Source organism: Camarhynchus parvulus, chromosome 2, assembly GCF_901933205.1.
Source record: "Camarhynchus parvulus chromosome 2, STF_HiC, whole genome shotgun sequence".
NCBI classification, from domain to species: Eukaryota; Metazoa; Chordata; class Aves; order Passeriformes; family Thraupidae; genus Camarhynchus; species Camarhynchus parvulus.
In genome coordinates, this window is record NC_044572.1 from 93,696,177 (window position 1) to 93,722,964 (window position 26,788).

A 26,788-nucleotide genomic window follows, 5' to 3' on the forward strand; every position below is an offset into this window, starting at 1 on the left:
CCATCATACCACATGAAAATAAATTTCTTTCATTATCATAGATAATGTTATGAACTTGTCTTTTTTCCCACAGAGGGTTAACATGAAAAAAGAGAAGAATGGCAAAATATGAAACTTTCTCTTTAGCTTCACCTTTCACACTCTGGTATCATACAACAGCAGAAACTAATGAACTTGCTCATCTTCGAAAGCCCTTTTGCATGCTTCTTCCTTCACCCTTAACTCTGATCCTCGCAGGTCTTCCCTTATGTGTGTGCCAATTTTACTGGTATAATATGAGCACTTTTATTAGTTGTGTTCTGATGATTTCTACAGAGAGATACTTAAAGCTTATACAAGTCAAAAACTATTTTATCACTTCTGAAGAAAACTAATAGTGCAGAGCCACTGAATGATAAGAGAGACCACTGAATTTATTTAATAATGCATGTCCATTTCACAAAAATGGCCTGTGTAATCCTTTTAAAAATAATAACCTGTTCATTTCAGACCTTGCACAATGCTTCTCTTTGTCCCTTGTAAGTCTCTCAAATGTCTTATTTTAAAGGAATATATAGTACTCCCGGAAGACATTTTCCCATTTCTATTCTCTTCAACTCCTGTGAGCCCTTGTTCTGTGTGATAAGGCAATCTCCTTCGGGATCTGAGCTGTGTAGTTTCGCACCACGAGTGACAAGGACTCAACTTGAATAACTGCTGTGCGCAGGTTGTAATTATGTCAGCTGGAGTGTTGAACAAGGGGACTGATTAATGTGAGCCCCAGCCCAGGCACAGTCCCTATCAAAACCTTCGTGCAGGCCAGCAGTGGGGATGGGTTAAAGCAGAAAGACAAAACATGCTGTATCGTCCATGATAGATGAATTGCTCCAACAGTCTTCAGGCAGATGTTCCAGGACAGTATAATATACAATTACTCTGCCTTATCACCTTCCCAGGGACAATAAAGCTTCCTCCTTCTATAGCTCATGTGAGTGAAGGCAAAATTAGTTTTACTTTTACAACACTGACTCACTTATCATGTTGCCTTGATTGTGCTTTTACAGCTAAAGAAAATATATATTGCACTCTTAAACTAAAAACAAACAAACAAACAGAACGCACCAAAAAGACTCTGCACTCTTAATCTTTTGTATAAAACTAAACTATTCCTTTGAATCTATTTTGCATCATAGTAATGCAGTCCTTAAAGGGCTAATTCAGAATGTGATTCTAGGGAACATTACTAACTTTCAAACAACTGGACCTAGCCACAAGCTTAATGTTATATGTACATATATGAAAGGACCTTAGTCATTCAAGACAGAAGGCATAGATAATAAAAAATACACAGGTTTGGTGCAAAAAATGCCTATGTGAATAACATGTCCTTAGTGACTATTTCGACTAAGCACTCATCCTAAAAATGCTATAGCACTCTTGTAAAACCATTCTTTGAGAAGTCATTAATCCTTATGTATCTTTAAAGGCCACAAGAGTTTACAACTATTATAAACAATCCATGTACTTTCCAAAAGTAAATATAAATTAAGTAAATAATAGAAATTTAGGGAAAAAATCTATCTATCTATCCGTATTTGTTTCCTTTTTGTTATCAGATGTATACAATTTGGGGTTTTTTGCTGCAGAGATGGAAGAAATCTCTGTTTCAGTGTTATTTCCATGAGCGTACAGAACAGCAGCTTACTAACATGAGGTGAATAGCAAGAGAAGAATATAGCTCATAATATCCTAAAATCCTTCCTTTCTGAGTACTGGATGGGTATAGCTAAAGAAACTGTGCTTTAAAGAAAAGAGTCTAAATAGCTCCACTTGCATTCCAAGATGCATTCCTTTCAGTACTACCCTTTCTTCAGCTATATAACAACAACATGATCTCCAAAGACAAAACGAAAAAATGCACCCAGAAATGCATTTAGTGAAGCACGTATTTGAAGGTCAGGTTTAAAATCAAATCCAAGGTTGATTCTAATGGCACTTAAGTTTGCATACATATTTGAAAAATTCTGTTTATATGCATTCAATTTTCATGAAAGGTATTGGACTACTAGTCCATAAGAGATAAGATTTTCTAAGGAGACTAAAGGAATTAGGCACTGATACTGCACTTCAACTTGAAGGCAGGCTCTCAGATGTTACACCTTCTCTGAGGTTTTAATCATTAAACAGTATCACAGTCCTGGCAACAATAAGGTTTCACCAGAACAGTACAGGCTTTCCTGTACTCCTCTGGTGAAATGTAATCCTATGCTTATGAATCAAAAAGTAGCTCCAAGAAAGCTGGTGCACTGTCACTGCACAGCATGTTGACCTGAGAGGACAGCACAACAGGATAATGATACACCAAATGCTGTACAGAGAAAAACAAAGAAAATGGTCTTGGCCTCAGAAAAAAAACTATACTCTAAGTATTGAGAAGGATATGATAATCAGACAATAGGCAAAAAGAGAAGTGAGAGGTTTGGGAGACAGGGTATCAGTAACACAGGGTAGAAAGCTTTTGGTTTAGGTGCACTGTTGGGCGTGGCAGTACGACATGGCAACCTAGTCTGTCCTCCATAACCATTCAAATGAACAATGCAATTACTGGACATAATAAAGAACTGATGTAGGTCTCAATATTTGCATAAATTAGGTATCTACTGTTTCTAAAGAAAGCTGTAGGTCACCAATAGGAAACATCAGAAGCTCTAATCTGCTTTGGAAAAGGAAACAATGTTGCCCTTAACTTTATAGAAACGATGACACCATTCTAGGTAGTAAAACTCCAAAGTTTAGGGCTGCCCTTATCTTGAGGAAGGCTGAGTTCTGTCCTCTGTCCCAGGAAAGTATATTAGCTGGCAAAAAATATCATGCATCAACCCTTTCTTCTTGAAACTTTGCCATTAGACAGCAAGGAAGTGCCAGGAGCCAAAAGCAGATCTAATCCCTGCTTTCAGAAACACTCTTCTGTTTTCAGTTATGTTCTCCATATAATTTTCTTAGAAAATCCAAACAACAGGCTTCTAAACACTTTGTCCTGTGCCCTTTCAGCTGAGAATCCTAAACAATAACTTGAATGAGGCTGCAGACAGCAGTTCATTATGAACTAAATGAATCCTGAGTTGTCTAATATTCAGGCCTCTAACACATACCCAAAAATACAGGAAGTGGGGCTTGCTTGCCTAAAAAATGTACCAAAAGTCTTGAGGCAGACATAGGCATTTCCCCAGGACAAAGGCTTGTGAGCATGCCTCAGTGACTTCACTCAGTTGTGCAAGAACTTGCAAACTCAAGTAGAGAGAGAACTGAAAAACAGAAACTCCAAAAGGAGTACATGCTTCTGGATTTAGATGTCTTTTGGTAAGATTTAGGAGATCAGGATCCTCTCTGAAAATCAAGTGAAAAGTAGAAGTAATTGGTTCTCAATCCCACTACTTACTTGCCTAGTTGAACTTTTTTATTGTTCAGGATACAAAGTCTTGTGGAAGGTGCTGCCAGCTCCCCGGCTTTCCATTTCTCTCCTTCCTTAGAAACAGGTACCTTCATGACAGGTGAGAATTGTCACTTCACTGAGGACATGGAAGGGAGGTGAATAACATCAGTGGAGCCAGGATTTTATCCACTGGCTTTGTTTTTGTTTTATATTATCGACCCTGTGACAGCACACACTTTCCAGCCAGTGAGAGCTGACTCCCAACTGAGCTATGGAACAGAGATGCTTAGATGGAGAGGGGCTTAGTTATAATCCTTTCTGTTGCAGTACTCCTGCCATGCTACTGGTGAACTGAAACTAAAAATGGGCACTTCAGAGCAGGAAAAGAAAATACATATTCTCCGGATGTTATGTTGTAGACTTCTAAGAGAAAAGACATCCAAACAAAAGAGGAAGCCAGGGACAGATGCAGCTGGAAAAGAGCTCAGTAAACAAATATTTGCCTTTTAGAATCAAGTTCTGCAATGCAGAGTACCAACAGAGCTACCATTACCCAATACTGCATTCTCATCTCTCACCTCTTGCACCACCACCAGGAAACATGAAGCTATTCCCAAAAGCTGCACTCGCTGGCCTTGTTTGCATGATTGATGTCCCTGCATTTATTTAAAACAAACTGGATAGAAGACACCTGCTTTGCCCTTACAAGAGCTCATATTTAGGTCTTTCCTCTCTGGTCTGACACAAGTGAACAAATCCAATACAAATTCCTTTATCTTTGAAACATTTCTTCTACTTGAAAGTTTTACTGCTCTCCAAAATGACTATATTTCAGCATGCAAAAATCAATCAGCTAAATACCATATGACTGTGCTATAATTTATTAGCGCTGATCAAAATCTTAAAGACTAGTAATTAAAATTCAAATTAAAATGTGATGAAAAGTCACATTTAGTCATGTAAATGAAGAGACTGAATTTCAAATAGGAACAGAGCCACTGGACACCATGAGAAGAGAATTTGTGGATGCTCAGTATCACTAACAGCATGTAAAAAGAACTTACCATTTCTTCAAACTTTGCTTCTTTTTCCTGAAGTAAATACATCTGTATAGATCTATGAATATGTCAGTCTATCAATGAATGAATTATAGAAAAAGTGCCAAAAAAAGCACTTGTGGAACAATCTCTCCACAGTGGGAAGCTTCTTCCTATTCAGTAAGAAATGTCACTGGTCTGAATCGCCTGGGTATAAATCTTTTTTAAATGATCCTTTTTTCTAAAGATTTTGGAGGTCTCCTCCTTATCCTTTGAAAAATACCTTTTAAATTTTACCTTTAAAAAGGACCTATCCTGACAACTTGCAACAAACAGTTAATTTGGGCCTCAATACTTTGACATATGAGCATTGTACCAACTGAAGCATGATTTCCTATGCATTCATGCCCTGTTCACTAAATCTCCCAGTGCACCAATGCAACAAACAACAGCTCCCCAACATGTTCCTTCAGGATATCCCCATCCAAGAAAAAACAGTTGTTCTGGATGGTGAGGCTGGATTGTAAGAGAGTAGAGTGCATTACAGCTGAATTTTGCCTGACTGGTCCTCTGTGATTTTTTTTTTCACTCCTCATCCACCTCTTTCAGGAAACATGAACTTAATTTATCCCAGTAGCTACCACAGGGTGTCAGTTTTCACTGAAACTGGCCAACAGCTTAAAATGTTATTAAAGAAATGGGTGAAAGATGGATGGATGGGCTGGCACAAGTCTCACAATAAGTTAGGTTCAAAAAACAATCCTTGTCAACTGATTAAAAAAATCTGCTTTTCTAAACTAAAGATACATTTTTTTCCTGAAACCAAAACAAAATACTAATGGCTTTTTATATGTTAAAATACCCATATAAGAGATCTCAAAAATTTGCTAATGGAAATGGTTCTCTGTACTTTAAAAAGCGCTTGTTAACAAAAATATGTCTGAAACATCATCAGAACTTAAAAATTGATTTTAGTAGTTACAATACCTTCTACAACTTCAAAATGGTTCTAAGTATTGTTTGCCCTGCAGATTGCGCATGCAAAATATCAACAGAAATGTTTTGAAGAAGCGCAGTAGGAGGAGGTGTTCCACATGGGATTTGCAGCAGAATAAATGATGTCCCATGCTACAATTGTTAGATAGAGTCTATAATCATCTTGAATGGGGATGCACGGAAGTTACAAACATAAAACAATAAATACTATATTTTAAGGGGTATTAATAATATCACAATGAACCACAGGATGATGTTCAGGCAGTTTATGGTACCAGTAGAACCACTAGCAGTTTGATTAGGTGGAACGAAAAAGAAACCTAGGAAAAAAACCTATGCCCTTACAGAAGAAGGTGGGAAAACATCAAGGAATGTCTCCACTTCAATCCCCTGACCCACAGGGGTAGGAGAAAGGAGAACATTGTTGCATTGGCTTGCTCCATTGCATTAGGTACACTAAGCCTCAGCATATCTAACTTGCTGAGGAGATGATGAGGTGTGCTGTAACAACCTCATCTTTTCTCAGAAGACACAAAGAAGTAGTTTTGACCCAATGCATCCAAGAATGCAGAGCAACCTTTTCTTCATATACATTTTCTTCCCTTAATTCCTTTTCCATTATTCAAACAGTACATTTTAAAACACATTAAAAAAAAAAAAAAGATTGCAGCAGAGCAGCACTCCATCACTTGCAATAACAAAACAGAGTGCTTTATGCGCTGTTTATTCCCTAAGAAGCCTCAGCTATATCTATGGCTATTATTCAGACCTAAACAGGCCTAGCAAAACCACAAAGATCATCCCAACCAGGGACAAAATAGCTGTAATAAGCAACTTAATAAGTTACTACAGGACAACAGGCTCCTCTCCAAAATGTCTTTTTGCAAGCAAAGCCTCAAGGGAAATAGGGATCCCTGATCCATGACTTATGAGAATAAAGTAGACTACCATACCACAGAGACTGCAAAATGGTTTTAGGGATGGTGAGCTGCTGTATACCAAATGGCCTCTCTTCCTTATGCCACATTTTCCTATGGAGAATGCACCACCTTCTCCCTGCTGCTCAGGAAGGAGAAAAGGCAACAATGCAAACCTGAGACAAGCTCTCCCCTGGCCAACACTAAGCAGCAACTTTGAACCCACAGGTTCAAAGCAACATTGTCAGAATTCAGAGCTCCCAAATCTTGAATGCCTCTCTCTCCAAAACAGAAAGCTGAGGTTCTCTGAGATGAGTGTTCAGCCCATAGGTGCTCTCCACAACACTGGGAAGAGTGTGTCCAGGAGCACCAGACTTCCAAAACCCAGGTGCTGATGCTGCTCCAGAGCCTCATTCCCACCGTATCACATCGTGGTGCCTAGCAAACACTCTCCAGCCACGCTGCAGAGGTGCCAGCCCGGTGTGTCGAGCCCGCGCTTCCATTCCGGAGTAGAGGAACCCTGGGGTGGTGACAGAGGCTTTAGTATCTAAGGTCCCAAAGTGCCCCAACATACCTCTCCAGGAGAATTTGGGCAGAAGCTGGTACAGAGATAAGGGAAACTCTGCTGGAATGTACAAGGAATTTTATTTAGCTTTAATAAATCAGGAATTTCTAACAATGCCAAATTTATCTGGAAAATTGCTCACCATTCCTAATGCATTAAAAGTATCTAAGTGGCAAGCTTTTCTCAAACACAAAAGCTCTTTTCTTTCCCTATTTTACTTGCTATTCAGCAATTCTTCTCTTTATCTCATTTTCATCAGACTCTAAACAGAAAAAACCTTTCCCTTTCTTCCCCTTGCACTAGAGCATACCTCTTTCTGGGACTTCAGAACAGAACTTGCTTTCTGTAACTTGCCCAGATTTAATCTGTTTTGTATGTCACCCATGAAGGAGGAAGAGGGAAAGTTGTCACAAAGACAGCATTAACACAGGAACTTGTTTTACAGGGTAGTAGCCATATAGCCTGGAGAATAAACCCCACACAACACAACAGGCTTGTGTCTATCAATCTTGGAGACCTGTATTGCTATCAAAGTGATTTCAGATTGCTAGCTACCTGCCACATAGTTAGATGGTAGCTATCAGCACTAATAATAATAATAATAATAATAATAATAATAATAATAATAATAATAATAATAATAATAATAATAATAATAATAATAATAATAATTCCTTGTAGATTTTATCACCCCCAAAGATAGCTTTGGCCATTTTATAATGACTGGACTGGGGATTAGGGAATGGTAAAAGAAACAAACAAATAAATTCTTTTATTCTCTGCTACCAGGCAAGAGCAAAGAAAACATTTACAGTTGTTTTAATGCTTTTTAAAATATGTTTTACACAAAAGGCTTGCATTAATTAAGCTATGATGCCAATGATTATTTTTAGATCAAACCATTGTAACAAATGGAAGTTTATTTGTAGTCATAAAAAATCTTCACTGCACTTTTTTATCAGAAGAACTGTAAGAATAGGAAATTACAGGTCTTTTGCTACTACATGCTATATTAAGACCATAGCATTGCTGCTCATCTTGAGGTTAATACTAAAATTTTATTTACTATCAAAATACAACATACTTAGGATTGTTTTAATTTGAATAATATGCTGATATTTCAGATTGATAAACATGAATTAAGTATATATTAAATATAAATATACATGTATTTCCGACAACGTATTTATGCTCTTTAAGAATGAGGAATAGATGAGACAGTGATGACTACATATGATAGCAAAAAACAAAGTGTGAGGACAGAGAGAAGATAAAAAGTGATAAAAGAATACATTAGTTACATTAATCTGTCCACTGCATGAAGTGGTCTTATTCATATTTCCTAGACACCAAACACTTCAAGGTTTTGGGTTAAGTGTCTTGGACACTGATTCAGAAAAAACAGCATCAGTTCAGCAGGGAAGGGGCTGCCTCAGATACATTTATGGACAAAGCCCAAATTGAACAGTAAGGGAAAGACAGTGACTACTGAAAGAAATCAGGAGACTGACAACATTTTTTCAGAACTTAAACCAAAGTGTGAACAATTTACAAAGTGCTGGCCTATCAAGAGAGGCTGTAATAAAGAGATGCTGAAACCAGATATTAATTTTTACATTGATATTGAAACGGCTTCAAGTCTCAGTAACATTAAACTCAACAGTCTCCTTTGAGTAATTTAGCACAGCATTCAGGCTTAAATAGATCCTTTAAAAGTTGTCCTTCAAAGGACTCACCCTAAAATGAGATTAGAATAGTATTATCAGTGTTTGCAATGGCATCACCACTTGGGCAGATCCTTAAAGTCCCAAGTTCAGTGTTAGCATGAGAATCACAGACCCATTGAGTTAAAAAGGCATATTTTAATTCCTCTTTCTTAGAGTGGCAATAGGGAAAAAAAACCAACCCCTAAGAACAAACAAGTAAATAAATAAATAAAATACATAAATAAATAAATGAGCAGGTTAACCTGATAGCTGATCTGCATTGATGCTACTGCAACACTGCATAGTTTTATTCTGATTCATCACATAAACTATATGCTATAACATAGGTGAATATAAGAGACTTTATTAAGCCACAGAAACGCTACAAAAGGGAATAATGCTGACCATTGTTTTATATGGCATGTATTCGCTGGAATAATTAAAGTGTTTTTGCAACTATATCTAAATTCTATTTCAGATTATTTTTCTTTTAAAGACTTAAATGTTACAGCACATTTTAATCCAGATAAATAGAAATATTTCCAAATATTTTATCTGAATGTTTATTAAAAACTAAAGGGGGAATAATATTCTGAATTTTCATCTGGGAACAGTGCCCATGCACTGACAGAATGTCTCTCTAAACTTCTATCTTCATTTGTTTATAAGTCTCTTAGCACAAGGCACTGGATATCCTCAACTCCTGCTGCTGAACACTACAGAAGCTGGAGTACTTCCCGAAGGCCCTGTTTGCTCTATTACATACATGCTTTATTTTCCTTAACAACTTTGTATTTGTACAAAGTATATGCACCATTTTTTTCCAATTCTGCCTTTGTGATGTATATATATAAAAGTGTTCTCCCATAGTGCAGTGCTGGTTGCCACACGGAATCCTCATCAGCCTATATAAGTGTATTACCTAGTTATTTCCTATACAGGCATATTAAATTTCACTGGTTTCAAAGAGCATATTGATATTAATGTTATAATGATAAATAAACTGTTTTCATCATTTTATGTAGAATTTGCCTTAACAGCCTTTCAGTTTTGCTATGAATTAGTATGTATTTTCACCTCATCTGTAAAGTAGTCCCTAGTTATCCTTGATGTAATAAGGGAATAGTGCACAGCTGATGCCATCATACCTAAAAGTTATTGAATTCACCAAAACAGAGAGAAAACACTTACTTTGCACATTCTTATGACTTAGGTGCAAATCCTGGAGTGTATTATAAACTGGTCTTTACAACCTATGAACAGATACTGTAAGTCAGACAGAAATAGGAACTCCCTAGGGATGCTGTCCAAAAAAAAGAAAAGTAGCCCCTGTGGAGTAACTCCTCCTAAGTCATGCTGCTGCTGCTGCTGAAAATATGCAATGAATCCGTCTGCAGCTGGAATTTCAAATGCCATAATTCCCTTACAGAATGTTGTCTTAATTATTTTATTATGCATAATAAATGTAAAATATTTATTTTAGCTTAGATAATTATATTAAAAATGTATGCTATTTATTTTCAGTCTTGTAAGACATCCTTCACAAGTCATATACTTTACAGAAAGAAATGCATGCTGTTTTGCTGGCCTGGCTCTTTGTTTTATCCGATTTCTACACCTTCTTATCTATGACTAAGGAACACCTCCGCATATTGCCTTCCATTCCCTCACCACCATGGGTACTCTGTGCAAAATGAACCATACAGTGGAATCCCAGACAACTGAAAACTATTTCCTTTAATCACAGCACAAGGATGGCCTGAAGCACATTAACATAATATCAGTCCCACACTCTTGTGGTCAAAGTAGTAGCAAAACTCCTTCTGCATCATGAAACTATACCAGTCCTCCTGAGCACTGTAATCCAACAAATTTGATCATGTGAGAAAAGCAGGGTTCTGCCTTTTGCATGCCCCACTCCATGTAACTCAGATCCATTTCACTGAAACATCCCCCTCACACACACCACGAGCATAAATTGCCTGAGAAGTTGTAGTAGCTATATAGAAAGTCAGAACAAATGGGAGTTAAATTTAAAACCTTACATATGAATAAATGAGATTTCCCTTTCTTAGACACATGCACAAAACCAGTTTAGTTCTGAAAATGCTGTATATCTGCATCTTTCATTGACAGCATCAGACATAGGGGAATTTTTCACTTCTGCAATCAGGTTAAATTCAGGTACCTAACTATGCTGCAGGTTTAGAAAGTCCGTCCACAGACTATACAGCCAACAGATTTAGAAGCCTGTGTCACAGCTGCTGTTCATTTTCAGGATGTTATACAGCTCTTCAGTGCTTACTGTGCCCATTTCCAAATGCAAACAGTATTGTTGTCAGTGTTACTCCAGGATGGTGTCATCTGAAAAGTTCAGTCGCATAACACATCTTTTTTAAATGACTAGGAAATATAAAATAAGCATTGCATAAGTAATGGTAGTGCAGGGCCCTGTGAGACCAATTCTGTATTATAAAATTAGGTTGAACATTAATTAAGAGTGAATGAATATTTTTGTATGACAAAGCACATTGACTTAAGAATGGAGAGACATGCTATGTGATTTGAAAAAGTAAATGCAAAGGAAAATCATGCATTTTTTTACCTAAATAGGGAAAAACCTAAATTGAAAAACCAAATGTGAAAAATTTGTAACCAAAAATACAAGTAAACGTTTGTGTTTATGAATATTGTATTTTGCTTCCTTCTAAAGGATTTTTAAAACTAGACTGAAAACATAATTTCAAATTGCAATTGTTACTGGAAGTCATATACTACTGTATCGAAAAGCAGATGTCAATTTCTTTGTCATCAAAATACAACAGATTTAGACAAAAATAAATATCAAGTGGTCACAAGACAAAAACTAGGGATGGAAGGGAACATTTTTCACAAGAATACTGAAGTACAACTATAAGCATATGCATACTATAGAGAATTTATAATTTGTGAGCTAAAAATTTGTGAGCTAAGTTCGTTTACCATTCCCCTCAGAAAACCACATCCATTCATGTCTTTTTCTAGTTTAAAAGAGAATGTCTCATGCTGTGTGCTATATAGGGAATAAATTGCCTTTTCTGTTCCCTGCAGCCAAAATCGCTCTTTTCCCCATAGTACCATACAGATGATTTCACTTCAGTTTATAAAGTTTATAACAGTTCCTAAATTCAGATTTGTTTCTTCCAATAGCCCTTTTTCTGTACTTCTAGCCAGCGTTATCTAGCCTTTCACTCACTAGACTGGCAAGAATTTTTGCAGGATGATTATTCACAATTTCAGGCTGAGGAACTGAAAAGCTTGAAGTCAAGAATCTCCAAGAATACTCTGAGCACCAATCAGCTGAATGGGAATAGTTTAAAATCTTGTACTTAGCCACTGTTTTAATTCAAGTGTCTCAAACTACTTTATAGAACAGAGATCAGTTATCAATTACAGGAAAATTTATATTAGAACTAACAATATACTTTCCTCCATATCCCAACACAAAAAGAGGAATATTCACCTCCCTGAAAGTACAAGGCTCATTAAAGAGTCTGCAGTTGCCAAGCAACACTAAACAGCAACACATGAAATAGTCTGGATGAACTTACAGTGCAAGGGCCGAGCTCACAGCATCACAATGAGACCTCAACCACTAGACTTAGGGGTGATTTTATCACTAGATCAGCAGATTTTAAAATCTTCATTTTAACATTTTCTCTAGGTGACATTTGCAAGACTACATACCATCTGCTGAACTGGTGCAAACAATATTATTTACAGAGTGGCTAATAACTTTCCTTTAAAAGAGAAGTACTGCATGACTTGACAAAGAGGCAACATGTGATTCCCCTAAAATTGTAGTTTAAAATGAAGAGAGAGGTGGATAGAGAGCAGAACATCTACTTGCCAACAAGGCTGGCTAATATCCCAGGACTGTGGAAACTGGCAGGCAGAAGCAGGACTGCTGAGCTAATAAATACGGCAGTCCCTCTATGGGCTCCTCTGCAGCTACACAAAGTGCCTCACTGCCTCTATGAACTTGCATCAGCAGCAGCATAGCTCTGGTTCCTGCATCCCTACCAGATGTTTTTCAGCTGAGCTTGGAACACATTTCCTGCAGAATCAAAGCTTCATCAGCTGGTATCTGTAGAGATCAGTCTCTAAAGGTTAGGTCAAAATTGGCCTGTGAAGGATGGAAACTAACATTCTATTGTCATGAAGCATTTATTTTTCAATAATATAAAAGCAGAGCATGCCCAGATATTTCTTGTTAATTCTGATAAAATATGCTATGCTTGCATATTCTCTAATAACCTCCAGTATAATAAGAGACTCCTAAAAAACTTGCTCTTTCTTGGAATTTATATCCCATACAGAAAACTCTTTATCCAAAGTAAAATGATCTGTCTTTCACTCAACAGAGCACTGGGTTATGCATTTTGTCATCCTGAGTGAGGGAAGTGCATCCACTCATTGGATGTGTGTAACAAACCCCAAACTGATTCACATCTACAACACTCCCAGTCTCTTGGGTCTTCAAGCCTAGGATCTCAAACCCACTGTAACCCACTTCTCATTTCCTAGCCCTGTAAAAAGACTATTCCTGCCAATTGGGATGATTCAGTTAAAGTGGATGACCACAAGATTAAGTGTCCTGAAACACACAGCATTAAAGACAGCACTTCTTTTACCTTCAGTGCAGCACATCATGTCACAGTAATGCTTATATGCTCTCACTTCACTCAACACAGACCTTTTAACACAACTGCTCTGACAAATGAAAACCACCTCTAATTCCTAGATGACTTACTGAAGCTGACAAAACCACTTCTACTTAAAAAAAAAAGATAAAGAAACAGTGACACCCTTAAGGTGGCAGTACAGAAACATTGCCCCCTCCCCCTGAGGTTATCAAATTCAGCTCTCTGCAGTTCTAGAGTGTGATTTAATGGGTGCTCAGTACAGAAGAGTTCACAGGACATTTTCCCTACACAAACAAAACAATGCAATGAGAAGTTTTGTATAGAAAATCTGTGACCACTGCAGAAGCTTTCTGTACAAGAGTTTTCTGTAAAGTAGCTCATAAATAGCATGAACACAGCTATTATGAGAGCAGATAGGCTTCATTATATAGTCTTGCTTTAGGAAAATACATTAAAACTTATACTACAGGAACATTACAGTTGTATGTTCAGCATGAAAAGAAAATAAAAAATGCTATAGGGGTACAATCAAATGTTTAACTTTCCCCTCTTGTGTGCATGCATCACAACACATGCATCTAATCGTATGCCATTTATCAAATATAATGATGATTTTTCAAAACTTTTTGTACATCAACTCTTGCAAATTGCCCACAAAAATCCTTCTATGGATTCCTTTATGGTACACAGAGACTAGTCACCTCACTGCAAGGTATTAAAAGTATTCAAGAATGTAGAAGATGTGTGTTTAAGAGTAAAGATGCATTTAAGAAGCAACATGACATCATTTAATAAGTAGTCTATAACGAACTAAAGACACAGGTGATAAGCACCAGAAGTAACCTTCACTCTTCAATGTGATTCTTTTAAAATTTAATCAACTGCCCTAACATGGGGATGGGTTTTGATAGTGCAACATGGGAGGCTTTGCCATGGAACGAACCCTATGGCCAACTTTCATCCTAACATCCTGGCTAGCAAGGAAAAGGAAAACTGGAGCAGAACAAGAAGACTCTGAAGAATTGTAACTAGCTCGAGTTGTTTCCAGTTCTAGTAAGTGTCTGGTGAGTATTTAGGCTGGTAAGCCTTTTAGAGAACTTTTCTCCTCTTGGTGAAATGGTTGCAACTCAACCAAGAAAAATTTCAAAACCGCAAATGATTTGAAAAGGCAATGTAGGTAAGCAGCCTCACCACAGAGAATTCCAACAGACACTGGAGCAGCTGTGAAACAACACTCAACATTAGCACTGTAGTGTTACCACTAAAAGGTTTCCCATCATTTGTTGTTCTTTATAAAGTAACACCTAGATACTGAAGACTAAGTTTTTAAATTTAGCTCCTAATTTAAAATGTAATTACTGCTGCCCTGATGGTGTTTTAATGGCAATATATTTTTATTGGTAACTTCAAATGAACCTCATCTGATCACCTTAACCCTTCTCTCATCATGCTTTAGTTAATGACTCATTACCTGTAGTCACACCAGGGACATCTGTAAGGCTTTTCTCCAGTATGGACACGCTTATGTCGTGTCAGATGCGATTGCGTTGTGGAAGCAAAGTTACACTCATCACATTTGAATGGTTTCTCTCCTAGAAGGTGACAAGAGAAGATTTATCAGTTTTACAGAAAAGGAAGACAAGCCCAAGCCTATCCCTTGAGACAGCTTTTAGCCCATGTATATATACAGCAAACACAAATACAACATAAATTTCCAAATACAATGCATTAACTGCAAAATATGACAGAAACACATCAGTATCCAACCAACTTCCCACAGGGAATTACACAGAAGCAAAAAGGAGGAGAAAGAACAGCACTGAAACAGAGTAACCTTGTTACTGGGTCTTACTCCATGAAAATACCCTAACCAGGTGACAGGCATTTGTCTCACGCCACATCTTCTATTCAATCTGGGCCAAGAACAGCCCCAAAAGCAACATGGGGGGAGGCAGAAGGAAAAATCACACTGATGCTTGTATTCAGCATATGCTCAGAAAGGAACATCTCCAGGTGAAAAGTGTCTTTGTTTCCATCTCCAACCTAAATTTTTAATGTTATCCTTTAAATAACATAAATAAACTGGGACTGAGAATATGAACCAGAACTCTCTGCTCCACTCCCCCTATCTTGCCTGTTAGTCTTCTGCCCTTGTGAATATTTTCTGAACAGTAGGGCAATTTTCAGCAGAAGGACTTGAAAGGTTAATGAAAATAAAACAAACACCAACTACTAAACTTCAACTAGGACAGTGTTTTCAGATTACTTAAATCCAATCTGTGCTGAATATAGAGCTGCACAGAAAATTTCTAGAGAACTACTAATTGATGAAAAGTAAAAATCTTCAGTGTGTAATTTTCTATGTGAAAAGAGTACTTTTCCTTCTACTGGAGGGGTCTACTCCTTAGAAGATACTAAGACAAAACCTCATGACAGACAAACTGTGATGACTAGTTAAGACACCTACATCCCATTTTTCCAGCTGGTTGTCACAGAAACATTCTTTGGGACTTACAGGCAGATACAGCTACCATTTAGGAAGGAAAGAGGTTTTCTTTTGTATGGAGAAGCTAAAAGCCAGTTCCTAACTTACGTTATTTTCAGTGCAGTGTGCAAGCCTTCCAATGTATTTATCTAAAAACTACATAAGGAATCAACATCCCTGACTTAAGAAGTCTGGATAAAACTGCTAGAAACAGACATGTACTTTGAAGACTATTCAGAGATCTAGGACAGGCAGTTTCAAATTGAACCATAATACTATTAGCAGGTGTAATGTGAAGTTTTTGAGACTGACAGAAGACACACCACCAGCATAAACCTATCAGTATGAGTGGCCTTCTGCAATCAGTAGCAAACAGCCACTCCCAAACAGCCATGCCTCCAAGACAATTTTTTGAAGCTGTTTATAGCAGGCGACACTGATGATTTTGTAACAGACTTTGCCAGAATTCTGAGAACACAGAGAAATACGCATTTTTCATTCTTGGAGATTGTTGGAGTTTTTCTTCCCAAGGGAAAAAGATGTGCAAGGCCCTCAAGGCCTGAAAAACCCCTAATGCCGGATGGAAAGAGAACAGAGCAGCTTCTGAAAGCTCCATAAAGAGTTGGAATAATTGCTTTTAGCAGCTGTGGGAGACAATACCAGCCAATGTTTTTCATTTATTGTTTCATGGGACGAGGAGAGGTGAAGGGGCAGGACACAAAGCCGAAGCCTCCATGCTGGACAAATTGAGACTGCTAGAAAGTATGTCTTTCATGCCCCAAATGGGGTTTTCTTGTCAGACCCTGACACTCTGCTCTAGAGAAGCTGACTCTCCCAGCAGCTTGCATGGTAGTGGCTGCTGCTTCAATTAAACTCTCTGGGAGGCCATAGACTCCCTAGCAACGTAACCTGCTCTTGAACTGAAGATTTCCCCTTCTGATTTATTTTATCATCTAGCATTAAAGAAGATAGCAGCATTTTCAAGCCTAAGTAGTTAAGCCACAGGTATTTTAGATAACATACATACTTATTTTAACTGCTTTCATTTAAAATGCACTAGAACCTTGCCAACTTGCCCCCTTGAAAAAAAAAAGGCAGATCTGAACTGAAAGGAGATTTTTAGTTTGCCATTCAGGGGAGAACGGATCAAGTAAAGGTCTGTTGCTGTGCCAGGGCAGGGCCAGTGGGTCAGACAGCTGAGTGAGGGCCCATTGAAGCCAGCAGGGCTTGCAAATTCCATCGTGACTGTAAGAAAAATGGTAATCTTTGCCCACTGCTCCAGGAAGTTTCTCCTTAGGAAATCCTTGTGGCTAACTGCTCCTGTCAAGTAGACTATGTGTAAATCTCACCTGACAGAAAATACATCACAGCAGTACCACACAACAAAAGCCAACTAAATGGGGAGGAAAAAAGACAGCCTAGCACAGCCTGTAATTCTTAGCAGCTGTACATAAGAAACAGTATTTTTATGGAAAAAAACAGGTAAATTAGTACAGTTGGAAAAAACCTAAAAGACAACTAGGTATTTCTTTGGATTGTCTGATATTGAAGAGCATATTAGCTGCAGGAGTACTTATATTTATTTGTTTATAAAAGCTTTCTACAGACCCATTGATTTAAGAATTTTTTGTCTTCCCTATCTATGGGCCAGGATGCTTCTAATCAGACTTTGTGCCCCAGTTTTCCCTCCACCCTTCTTGCCCCCAGACATTTCAGGGAATACACATAATTCTTTTAATATGGGCTGCCATTAAAAATTCCAAGACGACTCTTGTTTACCCCTTGTCAAGGTTCTAGTTCATACACAATTAAAATTGCACAAATAAAAATATCAGTATTGCCGGTATTTTTTAAAACAACAGTATGTAATAACTTTAAAATAGTGTATCCATAACCATATGGACAAAGTCTATTAGATTTAAAGACCAATAAAATCTAAAAAATTAAATCCCATTACCACTACAGAAGACTTATCTGTCTCTCACCATCTCTACCTTTGTCAATAACAAGCCCCATGAAAAAAAAGATAGGTGCCCCAAAATGATTCAATGATCAACAAGCTCTGTGGAGGAACAAGAAAGAAGGACACACATTCCAAGATCAAGGACCCACTTTGTGGGGGTTTACTTTGTTTTTAACACAAGCACTTTCAAAAAGCTACATTTCCTGAGCACGGGAGTACAAAAGAAATGGCTTTGCATTTTTGACAACACTGCAACCAACTTCTAAAGTGCATCTGCTGGTTAAGTCACTTGACATGGAAATTTGAGCTTCAACAATCAAAAATTGGGGAAGAAAATGACAAAAGGGCCACTTCATACAGAGCACTAGTATGTAAAAGCTGCTGCTAACAAGTAACTTCAGTTTTCTGTTGCTACTCAACAATTTCTCTTAGGTAGGGGAGAAAGTTTTAAAAGGCCAGGTTTTTGGTGTCTTTGCTGGTCAAAGGTTTGCTATAATCAATTTGCCAATCTGCTGTAAATGTTGGTGTAAATAGAAAAGGCAAAACAACAAAGATGCTCTTCAAATTTCATCTTTTGCTGAAAAGAGAAATGAGTCTTCTTACTGTGCTGCATTTCCTACGGTATTCAACATTAAAATTTTTTTAAGCTGTGGTGGGGAAGTTGAAGGGAAGAAGCGACATTATACATATAAATTCAATGCCAAGTAATGTAACTACACATTAAAGTCAAAGAGCAGCTCACATGAGAAATAGAAACACAAAGTGAGTCACTCATCTGGATAAAAACACATATATTATTAAATTTTCTTTCTTTATTACATTGACCTATAAATGTCTTGAGATGAGTGAGCAGAAGCAATCATACAGTGCTCTATACAATATAAGCTACCATCTTCAAAAATGCATGAAAATATTTGAACAAAGACACGATCTCCTTAAGCAGTTCCACAGGTTCAGGGTGACTGCCACAGCAGTGTACAGTAAGTGTCCTTACCCACTAACACTTTACTACTGTGATATACTTCTATCAAGCCTGGGAAGATCCCACCACAACCAACACATGGAAAGCAAATGCAGATTGTTGATGTGTAGAAGATGAGGATGGGGTTTTTGTATGGAGTACTTTTGATGGGGTTTTGGATGGAGTACTAACCAACATTAAAAAAGGGAATTCATGCAAGAGAATACAGGCTGTGACTGATAAGCACTGTGGGACTGAGTCAGCTACTACAGCACAACATGGAAGTTTACTGGGAAACGTAGAAGAACGGGCAAATAAAGGAGGTGAGCAGAACAATAAGAGCAAAAACATAAAGAAAAGACATTTTAAAATGATGAATTGTTTCCATGTTTTCATTTCAAGCCAGAAATTATTACCCTTGCTTGTTTTTTCTTCCTAATTGATCATGATTAAGGCAAAATATTTAAATTATCTGATATTGTATGCGTGTGTGTGTGTGTGTATGTGTCTTTATTTTTGGTGGCTGATTTAGAGGTTATTTACCCTTTTTCGCTACAAAATTCAGGTAATTGCTTAATTCTTTGTGTAATTCAACTTACTCTAAATCCAGCAAGAACGATCGTTAGAAAAGTTTTCTTACTAAAACAAATTAAGAATCAAAAAAACTTGCTTCAGGATGACTCAAAAGACAAAATCTTTTCTTCGCAGCCATGTTGAGACATCAGAACTGTGGTACCTGTGTTCCTGCAGCACCACAAACTACCCCTTATTTACCACACAGCACCTGCTGATACTGTGGTCTAAGTTTCTTAAGACAGTTTATCACAGCCTAGGCAGCCTCAAGTGCCTATTGTAAAGCATTTGGCAGGCAGAGATGTAAGTATTCCTTTCAGTGTGATAAAATTCTGGTCAAACTCTGAACCACTCCTTAAGCCATTGCTTCAATTCACAAACCAGAAGTTTCATGGATATTTACATCATCAGTGAAAGACTTTCAGAATACCAGAGACAGATTCTTGCAGAATACAACTGGAAGAAGGTGCACTCAGGTCATAAAATAATGTTGAAACATCTTCCCCAGACAGAATCAGCCAACAACTTCATTTATTCTCTGTCCAAAGTGTATGTTTCTCATTGGACCAGGTCATCATTACAGATACAACGTATTTAAAACAGAATAAAAACATCAACTGGTAAAACACCAGGAATCTCTTGATAGGTCAAATTATTTGTTCCTAGTTTACAGCTGAGATGGTCTATATCAAGGAAATCTTTATGCAGATGCATCATGTTTACTACTATATTAAGTACTAAATATTTTCAAGTCTTAAAACTAATGGCTTTTTCTCTCAGTTTGAGCATTCCCATGCTTATTTTCATTTAAAATGAAAAACATCTCTTCAAGGGATAACATCCTATTTACCAAACTGGTCTGTATATTTTGCTGCAAGAGTGACCGAGGCTCAGCTTTTTTCACATCAAGTTATACTTCACATTGCCTGTAATATCTGCAAAGAAAATGCATCTTTCACAAGATAAAGGCATTTCTCCAGGTACAAAGAAAGAATCTCATCTAAAAAGAGAAGAACAGAGTAAGAAATACCAGAATAAAGAGTATCAAAAGTCAAAGTGGCTGGTCCTACAGCCAATCTTCCCTTGTGTCAAATCTCTATGAGCAGCTGAGCATTTCTCTGGGGTGTTGGCACATCTCAGGCCTTGAGGCTGGGATGAGAGGAGACTTGTTAAGTTGGTTAAGACTCCTTAACTACATGTGAGGATTTGTTCACTTGCCCTTGAGTTGTGGGCCTCTGACAGGTGATAGAAGTAAATTTTGGATTGGAAGATGTTCTGTGTCAGCCCCCTTGACAGCTTGTATTACAGTAGGGAATTATTTAAGCCATTTAGAGTATTTTTGATACCTATCCCTTTCCAACCTGATTGTAATTGGCTTTGGCATTCTGCTTTGGGAAAATTGTGCCAACTGGAGACAGAGGAAAAAAAAAAGGTAAAAAGAAGAGTACAAGGAGGAGGGCACGCAGCTAATGACTGAGATAAAGTTGAGCACTGGATGAAAACACAATGGAACCCGCGTAAGTGCAACAATGCTAGCAAAGGTGGATTGTGTCATTCTCCTTGAAACAAATAGAAGGTACAGATAATTTTTCTGCTAAAGAATCATCTCTGATTGTTTGTGCCACAGAGGCAGATAAATGCCAAAAAGATAGATCCCTCTGCCTCTGAGATACTGTCCTATATAGTATAAAGTTAATAGCAAAGTAATAACGAGCCTCCAGTCCTGACATAAAATATAAAGTTATGCTTGCTAGATGCAAGCTTCATGATCTATAACCTGTAAATCCCTGTGATCATAGCACAAGAAACCTCTACCACACTGGCAAAAGAAGGGCAAAAATGCCTTCAAAAACCTGGACAGCTTTTCACCAGGAGTACACCATATTTTCAGCCTAATTTTGCACATAAATCAGGAAATAAAATAGATTTCCTCTTGGCTGATGGCCTAATGATACTATATATATATATATATATATATATATGTGTGATGATAAAGGCTTACATTTCTGAGAAAATAGATCTGCACTCATATCATAGGTCCAGACAAGATGGGTAAATACAAGAATTTGCATTTCTTCTAAATCCCCATCCTGAAAGAACTGTTTACCATTTGTGTGGCTGCATTGACTATGAGTCCTAGATATATGCAAGATCCCAATGTGTCACATGGCAGGGCAATTAAAAACAAAAGGTATTTCCTATCCTCTTGATAACAATGATTTATTTTTGCTAAAGAATTAATTAATTAATCAATTTCTAAACCCACATTTGTTAAACTTGTCCCAACATGTGAAAATTCTTCAAAGCTCCAGAAAAATAGAAACTTTAATTACAACTGAAGCATACAGCTTCTATTCCAGTAGTTATAACTGCTCACGTCATCATTCAGAGTGTAATAATAATTTATTATATTTACTAAATTACTTTTATTGGTCACTTGAAAAATACAAACTTCCAGCAGCAAATGGGAACTGACTGTGGCAGTATTCCTCCACAAATTTATATTCCTTGTTATTAGAAAAAAAATTATGAAAGTAGGATTACTAACAAGACTTGCAAGCAAATTTTGGCCTTGAATACACATATTTTTTTAGAGCTAATCTGTTTCAAGATATTGACTAGCACTGAAAATCCTACCTTTCTGAAAGCATCAGAATCTCCTCCAAATATGGTTGGCTTTAAATAAACTAAAAACAGGGTGGAAAGAATGGCTTCAGGCTCTCAAGAAAGAGAGTAGCTGCTCTCCAGGAAATTACACATTTAGATGGTGTATGTCCTGAATGAAGATTAGTTTATACAGGGACATAATAAAATCTCCCACTGTGATTCCTTTACAAAATCCATGGAAAATTCATGATGTAACAACTACGGCTTCTCATTTGTTAGCTATTTCTCTCCACTGTACATTAGACAATGGTCACTTAACTCACACTGTAATTCCTGATGATATTACATTATCCTCATGATAGTCAGTAAAACAAAAAAACTACAGTGGTTTAAACAGCAACCCTTGTACGTCTGTTTGAACAAAATCTATTCAAATAATCAAATACTTACAAGGAACTACTAAAAAGCACAATTAAGGTAGAATGTATTAATAAATGTTTAATACTTACACTTTTTCTGGTCTTCTGAAACTAAGAACCAATTTAATTTTGTCTGATATTAAAATTTTATAACCATGTGGTAGGAAAGCTTTACTAATTCTGGGAGAGAAACCTTGCTTTACATGCCAGCCATGTGGTAACTCTTAAAGTTGCACCTATTAATTACAAACTATCTTAAAATTACAAAAGGGCAACTGAAACAACACTAGCTTTCAACTATGCTTCAGTCCAAAAAAATTGATTAATTTATATGTAGTCTCTAATTTTCACCCAGGGACATTCTAGCAGTCTCTTGCAAAATCTTCACAGTAGGTAATCTATCTGGGCCTTGGAAAAAAAAATTAGCAGACTTAGTATTCATTGAAAGAAGAAAGCCAGTCATCACAATTCTACTTCCTTCATAAAAAAAACCTAAAAAAAACCACACCCACCAAAAATACCCCACACTCACCCCCAAGCAATTATTCAAACTCCCAGCTAACAGATTTGACGCAGACCCTGGGCATAGCGATTTCACAAAAACGAGAAAAGGCAAAGCAAACAATGAGCCAATGTCTTATTTGTGCTGTAACGTGCTATATGACTTGTGTTACTGCTCAGTGCAGGGGGACTCCCTTGCTGGGGAGAGCACAGAAGAGTAAAGACAGCTTTACTGACCTGTGTGCTGCCGCCGATGCTTGGTGAGGGCATGACGCGTCCCGCCGGCAAAGCCACAGAGGTCACACAGGAACGACTTCTCGCCTGTTGCAACAATAAACAGATGAGGGACTGCGGAGGTCACAGATCATTAAAACATATCTATCAAGGCTTTCAGGGTTACTAATTCCTCCAATCAAATGTTTCCATGTAAATATGTCAAATGGGAATGAAATTACCACTGCGGTTTATTGACTGTGATAAAATCTGAAAAGCACCACTGAACATAATTACATACTTGTCAGACCCATAAAAATTAGCTTTATTATCAATGGAATGGTTTTGTACAACTTCATTTCTGTTAGATGTCTTCCAGATGGGGCTGCTTTATGCACTTGAACAGTTTTTATGCATATCCTGATTTTTTACAATTCCCATACATCTGGCCTTTCTGTGCTGAGTAAAGATTGCATGGAAAAAAAAGTTAATATACTGTATATATGATTCTGCTTAAATAAAATACATTTAATTTACTAACAAATTAAAGGTACTGAGAAATTTTCAACAGACTAGGTCACAGTCATCTTTAGTTACCTTCTATTTGCTAATAAGTATTAAATTATTTTCTTGAATACAAGAAGAGCGCAGGAAACAATGAAAGCCAAATTATTCAGTACCACTGGCAATTCAGCACTGTTTATGTTTCTAAAGTTTTCATGGCATAAAGAAAACAGGTCTGGGGATTGCTGCCGAAATTGCAGCAGAACTCACATTGTTCGTCTTTAAATGATAATTCTTCATTCCAAACCTCTGGACCAATTTGAGAGATTTTGGCAAGCTCACTGCTCATTAAAAGTGTATAAATGCCCTCTTTTTAGCCTTTTTTCTTTTTACAGAAGATAGGATTTTGCCCTGTTGCCTATAAATACAGTTTATCATTTCACAGCAATATTTTTACTCAGTATGTACTAACATGCATAGAAATCTCAGTCCATAAAAGCCACATGGAAGGTCATTAAGAAGTAGTAACACTAACCTCAGGTATAGTCTCAATAACTTGAGATAAGACTGTTTTTTTTTTTTTAAGAATCCTGCTAGTCATTTGGAGCCAGATTCTCCTTCTACAGTAACACAGCAGCAAGGGGGCTGGTGGGGCAGTGATGCTGAATTCATTGAAACTAACAGTCTCCTTCCAACTCTTCCACGTGGAGAAGGAAATTTAGTTCTACAAGACAGCTGGGTTAAGAGGTCCGGTGTCAAATTACCAAGTCTTCCTGTGCAGACAGAAGGATGGAAAAGGATGGAAACCTCCATGCTGTTTATTCCCACATAACCAGGCACAGGAATACACAGACTTTGTGGAAAGGCACAGTGCCTCAGTTAATTTGGGATAGTGCTCACATAAGCAAGAGAGCATCTCATGAGTGGGAGCTCCCAGGACAGCCTCGCAGGGACCAGCTGCCCTCTCCCACCATCACCTCAATGAGGTCTCTGAGGAACCCCAGCTCCTCACCCCAGATGTCCCAAGTGAGGGAGTCCCTGGGCCCTGTGATACCAGGAGGAAAGCAATTCCGAAGTTTCCAAGGCAGCTTGGGTCCTACCAAAACGGGATGACAAAAGAGCTGATAAACCTCTGCCACGTAGCGAGGCTATGAAATGCAATGGGCACATATTTCAGAATTTCTCAATTTCAGCAAAAAGTAAATGGTGCATTTTTACCTCTGCACCCAAATCTGGTCACATAAAGCAGACTGAAATTATACAGGAGTTGGGTTTTTTTTTAAATTTTGGTCTGTTGGTGAGAGTATCTCAGAAGAGTAGCTAAGGTGTGAAATAATTTCAGTACATCTTTTGGGAGTCAATTCCAGCAATCTGTTATTATAATTGAACATAAAAAATATATCAGAAAAAGCAGAATAAAAACCCATTCTCACTATCACATAAAGAATGCAGTTGTGCTAAATGATGTAACAAAGTTTGAATTTTACTGCAAAATTTTTGTCAATAATATTATTACTGAGGCTATGCATGACTGTTATGCAGATATTCCTGCAAAGTCTCTTCTAGGCTTTTCTTAAAATTACTTTATGGCATTTTAAAAATCAGGATCTTCAGCGTGTAGCACTTGAATTCATCAAAATATCGAAGAAAAGGAATTAAATGACTACACATAATGCTTAATTATAATTAAATATTAATTTAATTAATTAATCAATTTTAAGTATAAATCTCTCTAACTAGCAGTAATGCCTAACACCCCAGCATAAAATTCACACTTTGAAGTTAAATGCTGTTCCATGCCTACCAAGAAATTGCTCATCATCTATATATTATCATAAATTAGCTCATGTTGTGTTTAACATCCAAGAGCAGACCTCAGTATGGCCTGCAGCTTCATACACTAATGAGGACACAGAGCACCTATAGCATCTTTGCAGGCTCACAGATTTACTGGGTAGTTTATATCTGGGCCTTTGCAGCAGCTTTTGAACCACAAAGAAATCATTCAAAATCAAGCAAGGGCTTTAAAGTAGGGAAACTGATCCATCCTATAAAACAATTTGCCAGTTAAATACTCCACACTCCTCTAGGTCGAATCTAGGAGCTCTCATGCAGGCAGGGCTCTGGAGGGAGGCTTTGGATCCGGAAACATGAGACTGGAGGAAATTTGGCCCCTACTTTTTAAAATCAGGAAAGGTGGTGACGCCTCTGATTTTTTTTGCAACATTCATTTTCAGGCATATTAATAAATTAATTACCTTATTTGTTGTATGTATCATGGTATACATACAGATATCTCCAGAAACACAGAGAGAAAACTTAATCACCTGTGACTTTAGGTTCAGTTGCACAGTATTTCCTAGCCCTGAAGCTTGATGGGGGATGAATCCCTCATATCTAGACATAATATTTCATTTGATGTTTGAGCATGTATTGATACATTGATGTATTTTACATTCTTCTGGATATGCTTAACAATTTTATCATCCCCATCTCAGAATTTGCGACTTTTTAACTTTTAGGAAAATGTAAAGGCAATATTTCACTTGCTGTGCAGGAGGCTGATCTAACTTGCCATGTTTATATGATAGCAGAAATGCAATAGAAAATGGTCCTTTTCTTAACAACTTGAATTAGTTTCAAGTGTGCCATTTTGCATTCAAATGTAGAAAGACACGGAAACCAATCCTTTATTTTCTATTAGAAAACAGCCACTGTCCCCTATCTCTCATTATGGTGCAGACTACAAGACCTAACAACAAAAATCCATATTATTGATCTAGCCAAGTCTCCACAATTATTCTTTAGAAGGAAACGCCGACAATAAATTACATCTGCACTGGCTTTTCATCTGCTGTTCGATATAAGTGATCTCTCAGGGCAGGCTGGAGACCTTAAATCGTCAACACCCTTGTCAAAGAAGCTAAGGAGGCCTGGGCTTCCCACAAACAGCTCTGAAGGAACTTTTAACCTACAGTTTCAAGCTAAAGTACAGATTTTCAGAAAATGGGGAAGAATCTGTTCAGGAATAATAAACTAATATTTTTATTTCCAGGGAAAACACTGCATTTGCTCTCTGTGACAAAATGGCCAGGCTGTAGGTACAGCATTTTTTCCAAGTCTCTTTTTCATTTTCCAAACCACACACATGTCTAAGTTCCTAGAAGAGCTCAGATAATGTAATGTCAACCTTATACCGCTTTTCTTTATGTACTATAATTATATGAAGCCTAATAGAATTTCA

General features: G+C 37.4%; 1 protein-coding gene across 4 annotated transcripts in view; it reads right to left on the bottom strand.

The window, feature by feature from the left end:
• The window catches only part of ZNF407 (zinc finger protein 407), a 334,309-nt gene that overhangs the window by 109,453 nt on the left and 198,068 nt on the right, over positions 1 to 26,788 (bottom strand). For all 4 annotated transcript variants that reach the window (XM_030971008.1, XM_030971009.1, XM_030971006.1 and 1 more), the window contains exons 6-7: positions 23,065 to 23,148; positions 14,790 to 14,910 (exon numbers count right to left, since the gene is read on the bottom strand). In XM_030971008.1, the coding sequence (XP_030826868.1) occupies positions 14,790 to 14,910; positions 23,065 to 23,148 (205 nt within the window). The remainder of the gene's footprint in view (positions 1 to 14,789; positions 14,911 to 23,064; positions 23,149 to 26,788) is intronic.